This window comes from Pyrus communis, chromosome 17 (genome assembly GCF_041283825.1).
Source record: "Pyrus communis isolate YQ-2024b chromosome 17, ASM4128382v1, whole genome shotgun sequence".
Classification (NCBI taxonomy): Eukaryota; Viridiplantae; Streptophyta; class Magnoliopsida; order Rosales; family Rosaceae; genus Pyrus; species Pyrus communis.
Window position 1 is genome coordinate 17,038,720 of NC_142581.1, and position 12,518 is coordinate 17,051,237.

At 38.6% G+C, this 12,518-nt stretch overlaps 1 protein-coding gene across 1 annotated transcript in view; it reads left to right on the plus strand.

Moving 5' to 3' along the window:
• Positions 1-745: 745 nt before the first annotated feature.
• Positions 746-12,518, plus strand: part of LOC148689547 (uncharacterized) — a 115,927-nt gene continuing 104,154 nt past the window's right edge. Inside the window, exon 1 of the mRNA XM_088688495.1 lies at positions 746-1,624. Coding sequence (XP_088544621.1) covers positions 746-1,624 — 879 coding nt within the window. The remainder of the gene's footprint in view (positions 1,625-12,518) is intronic.

Consider the following 12,518-nt stretch of genomic DNA (forward strand, 5'->3'; position numbering starts at 1 on the left):
GAGAACTTTTAAGGAATAATTTGATTGCAATGCGCTAATTCCATTCAATTCCAGTACCTAAGGGAAATCTGAGAGTTAATTTAAGCGTACCTATTTAACTTGGGGTGTTGAGGTTCATAATTCATTGAATAAGAAACTGGAGATTGTGTTGTATGCAAGTATGCCATGTGTGGAGAAAAACCTCCTAGCTATCTCACCATCCACTTAATTCTATCAAATTCGTCCAAATCTGCCTAGTTTACAGTATTGTTTTGTTTGTTTGATTTCCGTCCAAAACCAAATCCCCAATTGTCTTAGAGTGTCTAATTGGTTCAAATATGTTTTAGATTGTGTTTTTAAGAGTTTTGAGTCAAGTTAGAACCAATTTTCGTCCAAGTTTGTGTTTAGGCTCAAAACTGCCCAGTTTGTGTTTTTAGGCAGTTTTGAGTGTTTTTACCTTATTTTGAGTCTTGTGAACTTGTTTTGAGTCTTTTTAAGTTGAGTTAAGTGTTTTAAAGGTTAGTTTTATTTATTTGAGTCAGTTTAAAGTGTTAAGTTAAGTGTTTTAACGATCCCTACTTATTTATATGCTACAATTGTCAAAAGAGGGTTAATTTGTGTGTTAAGTTAATTTTCACATCAAATTTTGGCGCCGTTGCCGGGGATTAGCAACTTTGCTAATCCCTTGTTATTTCTTTTTGTTTTTTTCGTGTGTTATTGGTTTTACTTTCTAACTCGTTTGTTTTCTTGTTTTAGGCACTAGTTTATGACTCGGAGTTCTCAACCGGTTCATGTGCATATCTTAGACTTTGACGACGATTTTGAGCGAGCCTTGAGAAGAAAGAAGAATCAACAAGAGCCTCAACCACCTCAACCTGCACTTGAGCTTGATGAGGACGAAATACAAGTGGGAGAGGAGGCCACGGCAAGAGTTTTTGAGGAAGAACAAGTTATGGCAGCCGACAACCGAACAATCAAGGAGCTTTCCGCTTCGGGATTGGATAATGCCATGCCTCTATGCGTTCAATATCCAAGGGCATCCCCAGACAAGACTGACGAGTTCGAACTCAAGTCCAGTTTATTGCACCATATTCCTAAGTTCCATGGGCTGTCCATGGAAGATCCTAATAAACACTTGAAGGAGTTCGGGGTTGTTTGCTCAAGTATGACCCCGATGAATGTTGATGGGAGCATTTTGAAGATGAAGGCTTTTTCCTTTTCTCTCTTGGAAAAGGCTAAAGATTGGTTGTATGAACTAGCCCCCAGAACTGTCACATCATGGGAGAGTATGAAAAGGGCATTTTTGGAGAAGTTTTTCCCAACTTCTCGAGTCATTCTTTTACGTAAAAGGATTAGTGGAATTCAGCAAAATCAAGGTGAATCATTCCCAACTTATTATGAACGTTTTAAAACCCTTGTTGCTTCATGTCTACATCACCAAATGAAGGAGAAGCTTCTTCTTCAATATTTCTACGAAGGGCTTCTACCAATTGAACGTCAAATGCTAGACGCCTCAGCGGGTGGAGCTTTAGTGGACAAAACACCTATGGCCGCCAAGACTCTCATTGCCAACCGAGCTTTGAATGCTCAACAATACGAAGGCGTTGGCCAAGGAGACATACCATGGCAGCAACAAGTTAATGAGGTAAGTGCTATTTCTGAACTTCAAAATCAAATGGCTAATCTTACTTCTCTTCTTTCGCAGGTGGTTGAAATACCAAAGGTACAAAGTGTGGCTGTTTGTGGCGTGTGCTCCATGAATGGACATCTCACGGACAAGTGCCCTCAATTGATTAAGAACGAAGGGTGGGAATCTGCTAATGTCGTGGGGTATGGGAGCCAAAACCAACTAAGGAGTGATCCTTTCTCTAACACATACAATCCTGGTTGGAGAGATCATCCAAATTTCAAATGGAGGGAGCCACAACAACCCCAACAACAAAGCACATTTAGGCAACAACCTCCGGGATTCTACCAAAGGCCGTATGCACCCACACCACCCCAAGCACAACCTACACAACCCAAATCAGGTTTGTCCATAGATAATGATCAAATCTTTCAATTACTAACTTCTATGGCGTAGGGAATGCAAAATAGGGACAAAAAGGTTGATGAATTAGAAAAGCAAGTTGGGCAGATTGCGGAGTTCATGGGCCAATTCTGAGAGCAAGGCAAGTTGCCTAGTTCAACTGTTGTCAACCCGAAAAGAGGATTCGAATCTGCCAAAGCAATCATGTTGCGGAGTGGAAAACAAGTTGGAACAGCCTCACAACCCTCTAATTCAGCCCCAACGGAGGACGAAAAGTTGCAATTCGAGGAGGGGGAGCAAGAGCAAGCCACGGCAAAGGTAACACCACCCATGCCGCAGCCACCCAAACTACACCATTCGGCTTCTAAGGGTAAGGATGTTCCAAATTCGATTATTTCTAATGTTATACCTCCAAATGTACCATTTCCTCGTAGATTCATGCAAACAAAGAAGGAGGACGCTGAAAAGGACATTTGGAGACATTTAGAAAAGTACAATTCAATATACCACTTTTGGATACAATTAAGCAAGTTCCAAGGTATGCTAAGTTTTTAAAAGAACTTTGCACTACTAGGAAGAGAATTTCGAACAAAGAGGTTGTAAAGGTAAGTGAAAATGTCTCAGCCATCTTGCAACGTAAATTGCCCCCTAAATGCAAAGATCCGGGTAGTTTTACAATTCCTTGTGTTATTGGCATTAATCGTTTTGAACATGCCATGCTAGACTTGGGTGCATCTATTAATGTTATGCCTTACTCAATTTATGCATCTATGAACCTAGGTGAGTTAAAAAATGATGGTATGATTATTCAATTGGCCGATAGATCTAATGCCTATCCAAAGGGTGTTTTGGAAGATGTTTTAGTGCAGGTCAATCATTTAATCTTTTCGGCGGATTTCTACATGCTGGAAATGGAAGAATCAACCCATTCCCCTTCATTGCCAATTCTTCTTGGTCGACGCTTTATGAAAACTGCCCGTACTAAGATTGATGTGTTTAATGGGACTTTGACAATGGAATTTGATGGGGAAGTTATTAATTTCAATCTTTCTGAATCTATCAAGTACCCTATTGATGATCATTCATGTTTTGCTATTGATGTAATTGATTCGTTGGCGCAGGACCATTTTGAACAATTAAACGAAGATGCACTTGAATTGGTCATTACAAGAGGAATGGAACTCAAAGACAAGGAAGTAGGGCCATTGACTACCCACGGCATGCATGGAGAACACCATGCCGTGCCTCCTAGTGTTGATATGATTGAGATAGTGGCTGCCCTTGACTCATTGCCACTACAATCTGGTAAGTCTTCGGACCCAATTTCAATTCCAATTTCGACTAATAAGCCCATTCCTTCAGTTGTGCAGCCACTTTTCCTTGAACTTAAACCATTGCCGAGCCATTTAAAGTATGTGTTCTTGGGAGACCAAAAAACCTTGCCCGTCATTATATCCTCCTCACTCACGGCACAAGAAGAAGGTAAGTTAGTGAGGGTGTTAAAGGAGTACAAAACTGCAATTGGTTGGACCTTGGCTGACATCAAGGGAATAAGCCCGACCACGTGCATGCATCGTATACTTTTGGAGGAGGGGTCCAAAGCATCTCGAGAGGCTCAACGCCGACTCAATCCTCCAATGATGGAAGTTGTGAAGAAGGAGATAATCAAGCTCTTGGATTGTGGAGTGATCTATCCAATTTCAGATAGTCGGTGGGTGTCTCCAGTTCAATGCGTTCCAAAGAAATCCGGAGTAACTGTGGTGACAAATGCCGAAAATGAGCTTGTTCCTACTCGAATCCAAACAGGTTGGAGGGTTTGTATTGACTATAGAAAGCTCAATGCCACTACAAGGAAGGATCATTTTCCCTTGCCATTCATTGATCAAATGCTTGAAAGGTTAGCGGGTTATGATTTTTATTGTTTTCGTGATGGATATTCAGGTTATAATCAAATTGTGATAGCTCCGGAAGATTAAGAGAAAACCACTTTCACATGCCCCTTTGGTACATTTGCTTATCGTTGCATGCCATTTGGTTTATGTAATGCACCTGCCACATTTCAAAGATGCATGATGAGCATATTTTCAGATTATGTTGAGAAAATTATTGAGGTTTTTATGGATGATTTCAGCATTTTTGGTGATTCATTTGATGGTTGTTTGAATAATCTTAGTTTGATTTTAAAACGATGCATTGAAACTAACCTTGTGTTAAATTGGGAAAAATGTCATTTCATGGTTAAACAAGGCATAGTTTTAGGTCATATTATTTCTGAAAAAGGTATTGAGGTAGATAAGTCAAAGATAGATCTTGTGCGTCACTTACCCTCTCCTACTTCGGTTAGAGAGGTTCGTTCGTTCCTTGGACATGCAGGTTTTTATCGAAGGTTCATCAAGGATTTCTCGAAGGTCTCCCAACCTCTATGCCGCCTCCTACAAAAAGATGCACCTTTTGACTTCACCAAGGAGTGTACGGCAGCTTTCCAACTCCTCAAGGACATGCTAACCACGGCACCCATCATTGTGCCACCGGATTAGAGCCTTCCATTCGAGCTCATGTGTGATGCATCCGACTATGCGTTAGGGGCTGTTTTAGGCCAAAGGAAGGACAAGAAGCCGCTTGTTATCTACTACACATCCCAGACGTTGAATGACGCTTAATTAAACAATTTGACCACCGAAAAAGAACTTCTTGCCATTGTCTTTGCTTTAGATAAATTTCGATCATATTTACTTGGTACTAAGGTTATTATTTTCACTGATCATGCAGCTTTAAAGTACTTGTTCGCCAAGAAGGAAGCCAAACCACGGCTAATTCGATGGATGCTACTTCTTCAAGAGTTTGACATCGAAATCAAGGAGAAAAAGGGAAGTGAAAATGTGGTGGCTGACCACCTAAGTCGTATGATACATGAGGAGGAACCATACCCTATTTCAGAAACCTTCCCCGACAAGCAATTGCTATCCATTAAGGTAAGTGAGCCTTGGTATGCAGATTTGGTGAATTATTTGGTGACTAAACAAGTTCGAAACACTCTAAATAGAAACCAACGTGATAAATTGAAAAAAGATGCTAGGTTTTATGTTTGGGATGATCCATACTTGTGGACATATTGCTCGGATCAGATTATACGTAAGTGTGTGCATGACATGGAATTCAATTTTATTTTAACATTCTGTCACACTTATGCATGTGGGGAACACTTTGGGACACAACGCACAGCCCTTAAGGTTTTAGAATGTGGATTCTATTGGCCAACCTTATTTAAGGATGCTAGAACCTTTTGTATGTCTTGTGATCGTTGCCAAAGAATGGGTAACATTAGTGCAAATGACCAAATGCCGCAAAATGTTATACTTCTTGTTGAAATTTTTGATGTTTGGGGCATTGATTTTATGGGTCCTTTTCCTTCCTCACATGGTTTCTGATGCGAAAATTAACTTAACACACAAATTAACCCTCTTTTGACAATTGTAGCATATAAATAAGTAGGGATCGTTCTTACATCAGGGATTAGGAGGGCTTGCTAAACACTCTAAACTGACTCAAATAAATAAAACTAACCTTTAAAACACTTAAACTCACTTAAAAAGACTCAAACACGTTCACAAAACTCAAAATAGGCTAAAAACACTCAAAACTGCCTTAAAAACACAATCTGGGCAGTTTTGAGCCTAAACACAAACTTGGACGAAAATTGATTCTAACTTGACTCAAAACTCTTAAAAACACAATCTAAAACATATTTGGACCAATTAAACACTCTAAGACACTTGGGGATTTGGTTTTTGACGAAAATCAAACAAACAAAACAAATATGTAAACTAGGCAGATTTGGACGAAATTGATAAAATTAAGTGGATGGTGAGATGGCTAGGAGGTTTTTCTCCACACATGGCATACTTGCATACAACACAATCTTCAGTTGCTTATTCGATGGATTATGAACCTCAACACCCCAAGTTAATTAGGTACGCTTAAATTAACTCTCAGATTTCCCTTAGGCCATTGAATTGAATGGAATTAGCGCATTGCAATCAAATTATTCCTTAAAAGTTTTCTATATGAAAGCGCATAAAAGAAAGACAATCAAAGATCATTAGGTTCTATGGAAATCATAGGTGTTGACGAGGCATTCGTAACTATGAAAGCGCATGATACTTATGCCAAGAATTTACTTAACATAATTGTGACCAACAATCTTAACTACTCATGAATATAAGTTCCCAACGATTAGGTGAAGTTTCCTTATACCCTAGCATCATATTTATGCATGCAAATTAAGTGTGCACTCTCAATTCATATACATAAACAAGTTTTAATTAAAACAGATAAGCAAATTGAATTCATCATCCATGAAATCACAACTGAAAGTAATCAAATCATCATGCAAATATAACCATGGTTTCGAAATTCCCCCCTAGCCAAAAGGGGATTAGTTCCTCATGCTTGCACAACAAAAAGTATTGAATTTAAACATTGAAATCATAAGAAAGATTACACCTAAACGTTAAGCAATTCCAAGATGGATTCGATGCACAGATTGGCTCCTCTTCCTCCTCCTTGCTGCGGCACAAAGTGTGGGTGATGGAATTGGGGGTTTTGGATGGTGTTTCCTTGTTTAGAGGGATGGAGGATGGCTGATTTGAAGGAAAAATTTTGTCCTAGCTAAGAACATGTAAGAACATTTGAATACATAGGCATACTAATAACACTTTAAAGTAGGCATGCATTCAAAAACAATTCATAAAACCCATGACTTTCAAAGCCTAGTATATGGTGAACCATAAGACTCTTTAACAATATTAAAGAGAATAAGAATTTAGAGATTCTTTACCCTTGAAGCTCATCCTTGATTACACAAGGGATTCACCCAAGTGGAGGACCTTCAAGTCACCTCCTTGCTCCTTGGATCTTCCTTGTGATTTCCTCCCTTTTAGTGCTCCTTTTCTTCTTTGAGGATTTGAGGATTTGTTCTCCAAAAACACCAAAGGTTTGGTGTCTCTAAGTCTCCACACCAAAGATGTAGTGTGAAGATGAAATGGATGACTTAGGGAAGAAGAAGATTGCTAGATGTTCATCCCCTAAGTGGCCGGCCTCTATGTAGAAAAATGAGAGAATATGTTTCACCCAAATTCTATTAGAAAACCCTTAATGTGAAACCAAGCTATAATGTTGATTTTACACTTCATTTCATGTGAGTGGCAAACTTGTAATTAATACAAGTTTGCTACCCCTCACCCTTATGGCCATATGTTGTTATTGGGCTTAATTGCCCATTTTGTTTTAGTTGTCATACAACTTAAACATAATGGGCCTTGTGGACCAAAACGTTTTTGTGCCCCGAAGCCCAAAACTAACTTAAACGCCCAATACGAACGTTTCGTATAATTAATTAACTATTTAATTAATCTTGACCATTCTTCAATTAAACCATTTAATTGCTTATCCATTTCATATAATTTCTTCACTTATATCCTTACTCGGTGTACGATCCATTAGGTTCCAATTAGCGAGGTAGTGGGCGATGTTACTCTTAACGATCGATTGTGAATTGAAACCACATTTCAATTCTCCCTTAAAATTAGTGTTTGCTAATCTTTAGGGCTTCCACAAACCATGGGTGATGCCTAGCAGCATGTCATGGTTACCCAAGCTAAGTAGAAGTGGTTGGAGAACCTATCCAGTTACAACTACAATGCAATACGGTCCTTCTCTAATACAATACTCTTAATCACATTGTTTAAGTGATAGTTTGTTTCATGTCTACTATCCAATGTGATACTTCTCTATATGATTCAATTGAATAAGATTTGGAACAAGCGTCCTTAGTCATATTCATATGCTTTGGCCAAAGACTCTTGAATCATATCTTAGAGTATTCTCCTTCCACCATGGAAGGTTAGAGATCCCTTGTTGTGCATTCATATGCCTACATGACTAGATAGCTTGACCCCAACAATGCCGTGGACACTCCAATGGAATGCCGTTGACATAATCAAAGATCAAGGACCTAACCATTAGACATCAATGATGCCTCAGGTCAAAGGACTACTTTGCATATTGCAACTATCGAGTTCTCACATGACATGTATGTTCGAACTCTCGTTTGATCGTTGTTCAGTGTACTCGATTACTCTTTCGAGCACCTATGTGTTTGCCTTAGTGTCCAACACCAAATGACTTGAGACTAGTTCATACTCACGCTTGAGTCGACATAACACATACTAACCTTAGCGGATTGTCAATGCCCAATTGGCAATCCTATGGCTAGGAACGTTTTAGGAATGAACATAAGAGAAAGGTCTCGTTAATTTAACTAACTTAAATCACTTGTCTCTTAGATCAAATACATTCCTTGGATTCCCTTATTGCTTAAACACAAGATACTATAAATAGTGATTAACAATAAGCTTTGCCCTCTATTAAACATATAAAAGTTTAACACAATAAGTATTCCAAAAAGCTATTACATCAAATGAGTGGCTTTGTGGGCATACTTCCAACATGATTATGGTGGGGAAGGGTGCGGCAGAAGTGTATGGATGTGTAGGGAGGTGTATGGAGGTTTAGAATGGAGAATGGAGGTGCGGCACAAGGGTTTCTGAATAGCATAAGGGGTGGTACGAATTTTTGGCTGATTTTATGTTTATATAGTCCTAGGGTTAACTAGATTAGGGTTACACTTAGCAGATTTTATTGGATTAGGGCCCTAGGGTTTAGCACAAGTGAGTTAAATCCACATAGGAGAGGGTTTGGCCCAATTCGTTTCATAAAAGGATTTATATAACCCAAATCCACAAGGAATGAGGCCTAATAAATCAGAATCCAAAGGGAAAAAGGTTTAGGAAATTCGTCCAAAATTGGGCCTTCTAGAAACTAGGTGTTTTGTGGCTGATTTTGGGTTTTCTAGAAGAAATAAAAGGGGGAAGGGTGTGGCACCCTTCTAGGGTTAGATAAGGCTTCTAGAAATCATGTTTTTAGGTCCACTTGCAGCTAGGATTAAGGTGGAACAAGATTAGGTTATGATAAGATAGGATAAGGTTTGGATAAGATAAGGTGAGATAAGGTTTGGATAATGTTGGATAAGGTTTTAGATAAGGTTTCCTCTTTGAGCTACTTCCTTATCCACTTTGTCCTTAGCTTAGTTCCTTCCTCTTCTTATCACATTTCTAGCCTCTTGAAGTCCAAATTCGTCCATCCATGTTGGCCCATATGCAAGCTATCCACATAGTGTCCAAAATTGCTCCAAAATGCACCAAAATGCACTTCCTTGGTACTTTAACCCATATGACCTACAAACACACGAAATTGAGTTGTAATACGACATTAACTAAGAAATAATAGCACAAATGCACAAGAATAAGCTAGTTAAGTCGCCTAAATATGCTCCTATCAAATTCCCCCACACTTATCTTTTGCTAGTCCTCGAGCAAAACAAACAAACAAAAGAAACAAAACATATACTCTAAACCTTCCAACGTTTGCCTCAGGGATTTCCAATGAAACATAACATGTTAAAGATCACTACTCACATAGATTTAAGCAATCCTTACCCTCGAGCATACTTAATCATAATCACCATTCACTAGCTCGCATTTAATCAATTAAAACAACATTGTGAAAGTAGTAACATGCCTTAGAGAATTCCCTCAATTCCTCACCGGATATACTCTCTATTTCACTCAGATTTTTAGACTACACTCCCTACACTAGGTATATGTGAGAAGATTGATGTAAGCATGTAGACGAACACTCACATATGTTATAACAAGGAAAGCATTTTCTGGAATTATCAACATGTATATATATGATCTCATGAATGGAATGCCACTACTTAGACACGAAAACCAAGGATACCATATGCTCAAACCCATTTTAAACTCCACATGTTGGAACACATAACAATCAAGATAGAAGTCTCATGGGTTGTAACGGGGCTAGGGTATTGGCTAACAATGAAAGGTGAAGGATAAACAAACATTCTTAAAGCAATAGTGAGCAAAGTATTGAATTAGGCACTTAGAATTCCGTTTAGAACGCAGAAGTCAACTTTGAACACCCAAGGGGAAGTCACACAAAACTTAGGGCCATATTCAAACTTTTTGGACCCTTTCTTCAACAACCAACACTTGTGAGTTCATTCTCACTTATTTTCGCTCTTTTTCTTTCTTTTCTTCTTCTTTTTCTTCTTTTTCACAATTTTGTTTTCTTTTCGTTTTTTTTTCTTTCTTTTTCTCGTGCCCCTTTTAAGACTTTGGCACACACACACTCACAAAATCCCTTCCCCCACACTTGTTTTCTGCACAAATGTCACTCAAAAGGAATTCCCTCCATGTCATGCTCCACTATGCTTCAAGAACAAGGGTATGGAAAGTCCTATTCTAGGCTAGGTAAGGGGGATGTGGTTAACAAAGAAAATAGGCTATATAAGGCTCAAAGGGGTTTAATCCTACAATACAAATGACAATGGTGGATTCGGCTATTTGGCTATGGTGGTGACTACTACACAACTTCATCTTGTTATTTGTTATGCTAATCAATTTCATGCTTTGAATGAAACGGGTATGAGTTCTAGTATTTGGAACTATATAGATGAAACGCATTCTAAGTAGCAACCAAGCAAAGAATAATGAGATCATGCAACGACTTTAGAAAACAAGAATGCACAGATTAATAACTCTCTAAATAAACGTTTAGGCTCAAGTCTCTCAGGGATGTAGCGTTTGTTTGAGTTCCTTCCTTCAAACATGTTACAAAAACTGATTTTATCTTTTGTGATTACATGTGAATTTGTAAACTATAACTACAACCAAGCATAAACCAAGGAGCAAATCAAACTTCCATCATTGTTTGTAACTCTCTTTAACAGTCATGCATTAAAAACCAAATCCTCATCATTGTGTTGGAAGGTACCCTAAGACACAAACAAACACACAAAAACAACTCTTTTTGGCTTTTTCAAAACACTTTTTTCAATTTTTTTTCAAATTTTCGGATTTTTACCTCAAAACACACCAAAACAGCTCAAAATGCACTAAAAAGACTTAAAAATAGTGAGAAACAACATTAGAAGTGATAGGTGATAGAATCTCACGAATTTGCATAAAAACACTTGTTTACCCCCCCCCCCCACACTTAAATCAAACATTTGTGCATTTAAATAGGCGACTTAGCTAGCTTATTCTTGTGCATTTGTGCTATTATTTCCTAGTTAATGTCGTATTACAACTCAATTTCGTGTGTTTGTAGGTCTTATGGGGTAAAGTACCAAGAAAGTGCATTTTGGTGCATTTTGGAGCAATTTTGGACACTATGTGGATAGCTTGCATATGGGCCAACATGGATGGACGAATTTGGACTTCAAGAGGCTAGAAATGTGATAAGAAGAGGAAGAAGCTAAGCTAAAGACAAAGTGGATAAGGAAGTAGCTCAAAAGAGGAAACCCTATCCAAAACCTTATCCAACATTATCCAAAACATTATCCAAACCTTATCTCATCTTATCCTATCCAAACCTTATCATGTCTTAATCCTAGTTGCAAGGGGACCTAAATAGATAATTCTAGAACCTATTTCTAGAAGCATCCTTTTCTAGACGGCCTAAATCAGCCACAAAACTCATTCTTTCTAGAAACCCTACAAAGGTGGCGCATCAAACCCTTCTAGAAGGCCTTGCCTTGCCTTGCAAGCCATTCCACCCTTTCCCTCACTTGTGCTGCACCTTCCTAGGGCTAATTCCTTTTGGATTCTGATTTCTAGGGCCTAATTCTTTTCGGATTTGGGTTACACAAGCCTTATAGGAAACTAAGTGGGCCAAACCCCCTCCTAGGTGGATTTGATCACCTATAGCCGAACCTTAGGGCCCTAGTCCACTAAATCTGTTAAGTGTAACCCTAATCTACTTAACCCTAGGACTATATAAACATAAAATCAGCCAAAATTTCGTACCACCCTTTATGCTATTCATTAACCTTGTGCCACAAACCCTATTCTCCATTCTTCAACTTCCATACACCTTCATACACCTCCATACACCTCCATACACATCTGCCGCACCCCTACCACCATAATCAGCCATCCTCCATCCCTCTAAACAAGAGCACACCATCCAAAACCCCCAAATCCACCACACAAACCTTGTGCCGTAGCAAGGAGGAGGAAGAGGAGCCTTGATGCGAAATATATAAGCACACAAATTAAACCCTCTTTTCGACAATTGTAGTATAGATATAAGTAGGGATCGTTCTAGGCCGGGGATTAGGAGGGATTGCTAATCTAATGAAAATTGACTCAAAGATGTGAAAATATGTTTTAAAACACTTTAAATAGACTCACAAGACTCTTACTAACTTATATGACTCAAAACAAACTTTAAAGACTCAAAACAACCAAAAACAACCAAAAAGACTCAATTTAGACTCTATGACTTAATTTGGACGAAAATACACTTGGTTTTGACTCTAAAGACTCAAAAAGACTCTTTTGGACAGATTTGGAACAAATAAGAA